The sequence below is a fragment of the Tribolium castaneum genome, chromosome 9 (genome assembly GCF_031307605.1).
Source record: "Tribolium castaneum strain GA2 chromosome 9, icTriCast1.1, whole genome shotgun sequence".
Lineage (NCBI taxonomy): Eukaryota > Metazoa > Arthropoda > Insecta > Coleoptera > Tenebrionidae > Tribolium > Tribolium castaneum.
In genome coordinates this window covers 10462106-10472342 of record NC_087402.1, presented here as the reverse complement: position 1 = coordinate 10472342, position 10237 = coordinate 10462106, and the positions used below count along the sequence as shown (strand labels likewise).

The 10237-nt window shown below is 32.5% G+C and overlaps 1 protein-coding gene across 1 annotated transcript; it reads left to right on the top strand.

The window, feature by feature from the left end:
- Positions 1-9947, top strand: snz (snazarus). Its single transcript, XM_967695.5, has 9 exons — positions 1-157; positions 202-421; positions 469-644; positions 689-823; positions 875-1481; positions 4196-5167; positions 8766-8899; positions 8949-9504; positions 9550-9947. Exons 2-9 carry the CDS (start codon positions 203-205, stop codon positions 9595-9597), a joined length of 2847 nt encoding a protein of 948 aa, XP_972788.2. The 5' UTR covers positions 1-157; position 202; the 3' UTR covers positions 9598-9947.
- Positions 9948-10237: the final 290 nt, after the last annotated feature.

Below are 10237 nucleotides of genomic sequence, written 5' to 3'. Positions count from 1 at the left end.
GCAATAAATAATACGCGTGCGCGCGTGTATTACTGGTTGCCTGCTCCATTGATTCCATCAGCTGATTCTGTTTTGAGGAAAGATTTTTTCTAATTGATAATTCAACAATGACTTCGTTATCGAGTCTTCATTCATTATAATGACTCACAAGTGATACGTAAGTGAATTTTTGTTAGAGTTTTTTTGAGGTTATTTTTGCAGGATGTTCGTTTATGTCATTTCTTTTGCATGTCTTGGAGTCTCTTTAATCCTTTCAACATGTCTCTCATACTTCCTTTTTATTCTGCTAACACTTGGGGTAGTTATATCGAGCCTTGGTATAGTTATTTGGGTCCATGTAAAGCTGTCTTCGCGACATATGGCCACAGTGGGGGCGGAACACACTCTAAAAGACATTGAGAATTTTCGTATCACTTTAATGGTGAGGCTTATGCTATTTCTGCAATTTTTTCAAGAAAAAAATCGTAGCGCGACTATGAGTCCACAAATACCGGCAAAACACCCCAAGCCCATTTTAACCAGATTTTCGGGCGCACTGTTGATAGTTTACTGCAACAGTTGTTGGATTTTATCGTCCGGGATTACATTTTGGTGTATTTGAAGGAATATGCGTACAATTGGGAAACGCTGGGTGAAAATATCAGGTCAGTGTTTGTGTTCGTTGTTGTGGAGTAATTGGGGGTTTTAGGGAGGATTTTTGGGGGGCTATCGAGATCCTCCACGAGCGCTTTTCACGGGTGGACTATGCCAAGCTCATAGCATGCGACATAGTTTCAAAAATCACCGCTCATTTTGAGAAAATACGCGAAGCGAAAACGGCCGTGTTAGTATTTTTTGCCCTTTTTTTGTATTGTGTAATTTTTGGCCTTGATAGGGTTGATAGCGACCGTCCGCCTGTTTTCGCATTGTCGCCCCACGTCATGTCATCCGACAAAGAAATGAACTACATAAGATCGGCAAGTGAATTATTCATCATGTTTCTCCTGCCGCGGAGTTACTCTCTCTCGCCCTCAAAATATTTTCTTAGGGAAATTCTCGCGTGCAAAGTGTTCAAACCATTCGTCGAAACCATCACAGACCCCGATTTTTTCAACTTGCACGTGATTTATTACATCGAAGCGCAAAAAATCGCCGCAAACGTACACGTCAAAGCGTTCGAATATGCCAAAAGTTTCGACGATATTTTGAAAATTATTGCGAAAACTGACGATATCGATGCGCTCAAGTCGATAAGATACAGTCTGGTGACCAAGTTGATGCAAGCGACCACTTTGCAGAATTTGAATCGGTCGAAAGGCGTCGATTTGGATAATGAAAAGAGTGTTCTTGCTTCAGCCGGTGTCAATAAGTCCGATATTAATGCGGCGAAAAAATTGAGGAAGTACATAAATCAGCTTACAGTGGCGAAAAAAGAGTCCGAAAAGAGGCTGGCGAGTCTTGGGTGGGAGTTGGGGTACCAGTTCAACGACGACTTTAAAAAGGTTTGTTAAAGCGCTAAAGAAAAATATGTTAGGTAAATATCTATAAAACAAACATTTTTCGAAAAAAATTACTAATTTTTTTAAAAGTTGTTACGTTTTTGGATGAAAAATGCCCTAGAAGGCAAAAATGAATGTAATTAACTAATTACTGTCTTAATTTGGTTTGTTTTTGGTCTGTTGTATCCCAATCTCAAATAGAAACTGAGAATTTGGTTAAAAATTCGCTTTCAACTAAGTTTTTTGGTTGCGATATTGTTAAAAAACTTAGTTTCACTCCAAAAAAAAAGCTTGAACACTGGCAAAAGGAGACAAATATTTTGTAATTGCTGTCTTCTCTTAATGATTTTTCAGTCTGTTTTGCCAAAATCTCACACTAAAACTAAGAATTTTGTTCAAAAATCGAGTTTATGTTTATTTTTTGGTGATATTTTTTTATTTAAAATAAATATGTTTCCAGTTCAAAACCGAATGAAACAGAAAAATAACATAATTTGGTGTTTTTTGAGACGGTTTTGGCAATTTTGTTTAAAAAAACTTTGATTTTATTTTCAAATGTACTTAAACACTGGAAAGCAACAAATTTAAAATCATTTTTGGTTTATGTTGATACATTTTCGGCTTGTTTTAGATGAAATTTTGCGAGCGAAATAATTACAGGGTGTCTCAAAATTGGCGAATTCCGAGTTCAGAGCATTGTAGAGAATCGATGATTATCAAGAATAATAATGTAAAACAATTTCTCAAAAAATTTGCTTTATTTTGGAGTAAAATAATTTAAAATTTTCGTAATTTGTCCTTTCATTTTTAAGACAAATTACAAAAGTTTCAGATTTTTTTACTACAAAATGATGCTGATTTTTCGAGAAATTGTTTTACGTTATCATTCTCCACTATCATACCTATACCATAAATAATAATGAAATTTTTAGTCTGCATTTGAAGAAAACGCATTTTAAAGTGCACCTTGAAACCAATGTGTCTTTGTGGGGAATCCCCGAATTTTTATTTTGCTTCTATATTTGTATTACTAAAGTGATTCTCTACAATACTTGTTAAAACAGACGAAAAAAGTAAAAGTAATTCTAAAGAATTAAGTGATTTATTAAAACTAAATCTTTATTTGAGCTAATTTAATGATTGAAAAAATTGAAAACGCTAAACAAACAACATATTTGTTTTAATATTGTTATTTTTGGCTACCTTTTATTGAAATTTCCCGAAATAATGATTCTAAAACATACAAAAAACACTCATTTATATTAAATGAGACTAATGCACCACCCAATGAAACAGACGAAAAAATGTTGTTTTTACTTCAAAAATGTGTTTAAACAATGGAAAAAAGCATATTTAATATCCTTAGGCTTAGTATGATACATCTTAGCTCTTTTGTAGCAAAATATAAAGCTTACGAAAAATGTACCTTCCAAAGGAATTTTGTGACTTTTCAATACACAAATTTTTTACACATTCTGGAAAGAAAATTGAGTGATATTTTAAAACGATCGGGAAAAGTAAAATCAGTCACTTTTGGTTTGTTTTTTTTTTATCTAATCTAGTAAAATCTTACAAAAAAAACTGGAAATTTAGTTTTGAAATGTGACTTTAATTAGATGTTGAAACAATTTTCTATCAAATTTTATGTTTTTTCGGTTGTTTTTTTCACGAAATGATCTGATTATCTAAATTTTCGAACATTTTCAAACTCTTTCAATGGAACATATATCAACTTCTATGACCAACATATTTGCCTTAATGTGGTTATAATTTACTCATTAGTAAAGACTAATGTTGTTAAAGAACAACATGTTGCTAAGTAGTTGCATTTCTGATTAAGACGCACAAAAGCCTTTGAAAAAGTGATTTTTCAGTCTGTTTCAACAAAATTTCATACAAACTTCGTTTGCAGATAAACTTTTTGTTTATGTTTAATACTTACAATTTTGAGGAAATTTGGTGATTTTGGGTTTTTAACTAAAAAATGCGTTTTCAAAACTGAATCAATAAATGAAAGAGATGAAAATAACATCAATTTGGTGTTTTTTATTCAGTTTTGATGACTTTGTTAGAAAAAAATGTGCTTTTGCTTCAAAAATCAGCTCAAACACACCAAAAAGGCAAATTTAGCATCACTTTTGAATTGAGTTTATTTTTTTCTATTTTCTCTTGAAATTTTGAGAAATAATATACGAATTCCACAGAAACCATATAGTAATATTTTTTTCGTTTCATAGTTATTTTTTAAGATTAAAGACATCTATTAACTGTTTTAAAACTATAAAAACGCCAACGTCGCATTTTATCAAATTATTTCTTTAAATAATATTGATAAAATTGTAAAATAGTAATTAGTGATTAAATCTCTCATTGAAAGTGCGAATTAAACTAGTTAATTTTTTTTGAATAGCATAAATAATTTATAACAGCTAAGTTTGAGAGAAAATGCGACGCCGACGTTTTTATAGTTTTGAAACAGCCAATAAATCACCAAACAAAATGTTTTTTATAAAAAAAAATGTTTTCTTATAATTTTTTTTATCTTATAATTAGGAAAAAAACAGAGGTTTTAAAAGAGATTACAACAAAAAAAAATTGAAAAATTTAAAAGCCCGTTTTATAGATAATTACCAAAAATTGTTATAGCAGTGGTTTGCTTCTCCACTTGCCGCTACATGGCTCGTGTCACCTTACTTTTGGTCAATAATTTTGTCTAGTCTTTGCCAATTTCGTCAATTTTGGAGCATGTCCTCGGCCGGAAATACCTGTCCCAATTTTTGGAAACGTTGGCAAGCCAAGATTTGGTTCGGTATTGGATCGCCGTCGAGGAATTACGAACAGCCCATCGAAAAAACTGGCATCAATTAGGCGCCGAAATTTTTTATACTTTTATACGCAACCCAACGTCGGAGATAAAAGTTGATAAAAACACACGTAAACGAATGGAAGCGTTTTTGCTAGGTGATAAGGGACCAGAAGTATTCTACGAAGTCCAATCCCAAGTTGTACAAACCCTAGAAGATAAATATTATCAGCCGTTCTTAATCAGCGATTATTACAAGGAAATGATCACAGCAATGGAAAAAGAAGACGACATATCGGACATCGATCGTTCGCTCGAAGACCGCCAAAATTCCGGAGATTCGATTTCGAGCGTCGACAGTACAAATCTCAACGTTGGCGACCATTCCAATTACGCCAAACAAAAATTAGACCAATTAGAAGAGCGTCTCAGTAACAAAACACAAGCGTTGCAAGCACTCCGATCGTCGCTCCGACCTGAATCGAAAGTTTTAAGTAAATTAGAAAAAGAGGTGGAGTGGTTACAAGGCGAGAGAAGGCAATTAGAGGCTCATTTGAACCGAACCGAAGTCTGGGGTGAAAATTTGGGAAAGTGGAGGACGGTTGTACAATCAGCCGAAGTTCCAGACGAAAGGGAACCGCTCCAGTTTGTGCTAGTGGTTCACATGGTTGAAGAGGAGTCCAATGAAGGAGAGGAAACCATCAGCACAGGATGGGTCGTGTGTCGTAGCTTAACCCAGTTTCAGGAATTGCACCGAAAATTAAGACCGTTGTGTTCAGAATTACGTAACATTGAGCTGCCCTCGAATACGTTCAAGTTTTTGTTCGGCAAAACCGACAAAAGCTCGCTGGAGAAGGCCAAGCAACAGATACAGAAGTATTTAGATGTAAGTTGACTAATCTGTATAATCAGTTTTTTTATTATGGCAAAATTTTGTTGGGAAAAAGTATTTTTTGTCTCTGGACTTCTAATGTCCAAAGTTATTTAAAATTTAACAAGGTTCTATTTTTTATTATTACTACGGAGAACTTTATACTAGGAGGCGAAACGAAATATGGTAGCGCTCAGCTCCATTTGCGTGTGCGTCATCTGACATTTCTACGTCACTACGTTTACATAGCAGGGGCATAGCGGTGAAAAACTATCAAATATTTTTTGAGGTTACGAAGTGTTTAAATTATGAGTTGTTACAAAAAATACAGATTCACAAAACAAGAACTAATAAGCGCAGAATCAAAAATCTAACGAAACGCAAATCACAAAACACAATAAACGAACAGAAAATACTTGCGATTAACACCGATAACACTTTCGACAACCATGCGATGACGTCTATAATTTACTGTCAATGTCAGTTTGACAAATTCGTGACACTTGACGGTGTTGTCGAAATGCACATGTAAATTAATGTTCAAGGATACCACCCTTAGATAGCCCTTAGCTGTTTAAATTTGCATTGTTTTTGATAATTTTTTATAGCCTTGTGTTGGTAATCAAAAAATTACATTGATGACGCACACGCAAATCGAGCTGACCGCCACTATATAAGATCATTTGATTTTGCTGTACAGCCGTTCCAAATCGTTTTAAATTAATTTAAATTCAATCAGATCACTAATTGTTTAAAAAAAAACTGCAGAAATTAATTAACAAAATTAAAGATTAAGATTAGTCAAGTTTTTCGACGATTTTTCGACTTATTTTTAACATTATTTCTGCGAAATAATTACTTTTCTGTGTAAAAAAACGCAAAAATTTGAAAATGTTATTTTTATTTTGCACACAATAATTAGTTAATTTTACAGCTTGGTCTATTAGCTAATAAATTAAAAAATGTTTAGAAGCTTGAAAAGGGTTGGAATAAACTCATTATTCGGCCTAAGTTTACTATTTTTCGGCATATTCTTGACAAAATTTCGCTCAAGATCAAACAAAATCGAGTGGAACATTTTATTTTTGTGATTCTGAGTTTGTGATTCTGCAAAAACAAACTAAACTGACTGCAGTAAGATAAAATTTATACAAATTTCGATTTTTGGTGATTTTTCAGCCAATTTGAGCGAAATTTTTTGAGAGAAACAATTTAGTTAATCACTTGAAAAATGTTAAAAATAGATTTTCGGTCTATTTTTGGGTTTGTTTTAGTGGCATCTGTAAACCTAAAATTTTAACTCAAAAACTGGACATGACTTTTGATAAAATAATGTGTTTTTTGGCTTATTTTGACTAAATTTTGCTCAAAAAGAAGTAGGTCGAGAGAAACTAACATTAGTTTCCATTTATTTTATGATTTTCTCTAACTTTACATTCTTAATGGGATGAAAAAACGGAAGACTATAGTTTTTACGAGAAATGTGAGAAGAAAATTATTAGGTATTTAAGATTTGGGCTTCGCGTCATATTTTTTAAAACGGTGCGAATTCGGTTAAAGTCAAGTTTCGGAAAATTAATTTATAAAAAATAAAACAATTTTCATGTTTGTTGCGTCGCGTCGGCTCGACACTTTGAGAAAGGTTAAAAAAATTGAGTTAGTTTGTTTGCAAATTTGATTAATTATTCGGTTGATGCAAAATAAGGTTTAATATGCGATTAAAATTTGTCGTAGAACAAACAAACACGAGCAAAACACGTATTTTTATTTCCATTTTGATTAGAATACCTTGCATTTCGAATTAATGAACAAAATTGACGAGTAATTCAATTCTTCGACGATTTTTTAGCTTATTTTTGACAATTTTTGCGAAATAATTACTTTTTTGCATTAAAACTTTGCTAATAATAAAATTCAAAAATTTATTAAAACCTTGAGTGTTGAGCTCTTTAGATGACTTTTCAGCTTGGTTTTGATAAATAAGAAACTCAAAACCGTGTTTAAAAGCTTGAAAAAAGTAGGAACAACTGCAGTTTTGCCTAAATTGTGTAATTATTTCTGTTTGTTTTTGACTAAATATCGCTCAAGAACAAACGAAATTGATTGAAGCAAGCTAAGGAACAAGTATTTTATTTTTGTGATTTTGAGGCGTGTTTTCACAAGAACTTACAAAATAAGTGAGTTTCAGGTTTAAAGACGAACTAAATTGATTGAAATTAAACAAAATTAATAGCAAATTCTATCAAGTTTTGTGATTTTTTAGATAGTTGTAGCGAAATTTTTCGAAAAGAAAACCACTCGAAACAAAACTTACAATTTATTTTGGACTAATTTTGGTTTGATAAAATTTTGCGAGTTTTCCGTTTCTAGATAAAAAACCTGCTTAACACTCAAAAAACATTACGTAATATTCGACCTAATTTCGAGGACCAAATGTTATGGTTTTTCGGCTTATTTTGCTGAAATAAAACGAGATAAGTCAAGGGAAACTAACATCAATTTCTGTTTATTTTGTGATTTTTAGGTGTATTTTGAAAAGTTATTGCAAAAGAAATCAGTGTTGAACTTTAAAAAGGTAAGGTAGTTCAATTTCGATCTTATTGGGTGATTCTTCATTTAATTTTAGGTAAACATTTTGAACAAACTCAACAAGATTTAACAAAAACAGACTTTGATGGTGTCTGTTTTTAAAGAATTTTTTCGAAAAATTGCGCTTATAGCTGAAAATGTGCTCAAAAGGCAAAAATTAATAATGTTTCATTTAAGTTGGCGATTTTTCGGTCCCCTTTAACAAAATCTCTGGGAAAACTGAGATTTTAGCTCTAAAACTTTTGACCATAATTTATTATTGTAAAAAGTTGTGTACAAGTGGTGAATTTTCTGATTGAACGCTAATTGAAATAATAATCTTTGAAATAATCTACCTGTTAGCGAAGTTATTCTAAGAAACTTAGTTTTTATCTGAAAAACGTTTAAGTTCAACAAGAAATTGGGGTGGCTTTTACGTCTGTTTTTAAAAAACATTTTCGAAAAATTGAGTTTATAGCTGAAAAATGTGCTTAAAAGGCGAAAATTGGTAATTTTTTATTTAAGTTGGTGATTTTTCGGCCACCTTTAATAAAACCCCAGGAAAAACTGAGATTTTATCTCTAAAAACTTTGACCATAAACCATAATTTATCCTTGTAAAAAGTTGTTATACAATTGATGAATCTTCTGAAGATAGTTGAAATAATCTAAATAATCTACCTGTTAGCGAAGTTATTCTAAGCAAATTAGTTTTTATCTCAAAAACGTGTTTAAATCAACAAAAAAGCGAAAAATTCGCATAATTTTGTGTTTTTTCAGCTCGGAAGCTGGAAAAGGTAATAGTAACACCATTTTTAACAATACTAAAATGTGTTTTTTTATTCAAAAAATTATTATTATTATTATTATTATTATTATTATTAAAATTACAAATTTATTTTTTTGACCAATCTTTTCCGACACAAAATCAAAGGGTGATAAACGAAATACCATTTCGTATCCTAACCTATAGTTATCCGTAGTCACTACAAAGTGTAACTTTTAAAAGTTTTTGGATCTTGCATTCCTGATTTTGGCAATTTCAGTTTATTCTGACCGACGATAAACTGAACCAAAGCGAGGCGGTTTATTCATTCCTAAGCCCCAGTTCCGACCACTTGAAACATTCCACACCAAGTCCGAAAAAATCCCGCTTTTCATTTTCAACACTTTTTAAAAGGTAAGACAATTCGGCAAAAACCGCCAAACAAAAAATGAAAAAATTCCAGCGGAAGCGAACAAAGCAAGGACGGTTCTTCGGTTCTTAAAGAAAGCGAAGAGGAAGACATTTCGCAGTGTTTAGCCCCCGATTCAGGCGATTCTGTCGATTTTGTAAAAATAAACGGCCACCACGCAAAATTCTACGACGATTCGAAAGACACAATCGCCGAGCCTCTGTACGCTTTATTAGGCGAGCTTTTCGATATGAGAGGCGTGTTTAAATATCTCCGAAAAACTTTGATTGGGTTCGTCCAAGTGACGTACGGGCGCAATATCAACCGCCAGATACACGAAACCATTTCCTGGTGGTTTTCCGAGCAAATGCTCCACTATTACGTAACGCTGATTTTGAAGAATTTTTGGCCCGGAGGGACTTTGGCGAGTCCAAGCCCCCTCCGGACGGCCGATGAAAAAATAAGAACGGCACGTGAAGCACAAGTTTTATTCGTAAATAACGTCCCGGAGTTGCTTACAACTTTGGTTGGGACAAATGCTGCGAAAAGCGGGGCGAGAAAGGTGTTTGATGCGTTCCAGGAGAAGAATATGAACAAGCAGCTGCTTTATGTAAGTTTTTTTGAGGGTAGGAGGAGAGTTAAGTGTTGTTTGTAGGAGATTTTTGAGGTTTTGATGGATGCTGCGTTCCCGGAGATAAGTTAACGAAGTTGAATATCATTTTTAAGACAAAGGAGCATATTTTTAGAATTATTTTATCAAAAAAGACTTGAAAAAATTGATATGTGGCTGTCAATTTTTCCCAAAGTTTCCGTTAAAGTAAGTACTAAATGAGGCACTAGATTGTAAATAAATGTGACGATTGTGTACAATAAATGTGGCTTAGTGATAGATAAATGTGAGGAAAACATTGTAACACTTGATGTTGTTTAGTTATACACAGTATTAATTTCTAAAGATAACATTACCAAAGAAATTTATTTATTTTCTGTACTTTTTGTAAACAGCATACTTAATACAATGTAATTTTATGTAAATAAATTATACAAAAATGAGCTTCATAATGACTTCATTTATTTTATAATTAGGTAAATACATGGGTGAGTCACTGACTTCTCGGTAATATTTTGCGCCAAAATAAATATTTGCAAGTCGACCTTTAATATTTTAAACAGTCTCAAGGTTTTGCTTTTTCCATATTCTAATAAATACTGTTTTTCTTTAAGAACACAAGAGTCAAAAGTCGCTTTTGCTTTGCCATTTTTTGCCACGAGAAAATCGTACGTGATTATAAAACTTGTTCAATTGTATACTGGGTGTTACAATTACACAAATAAAGTTTCAA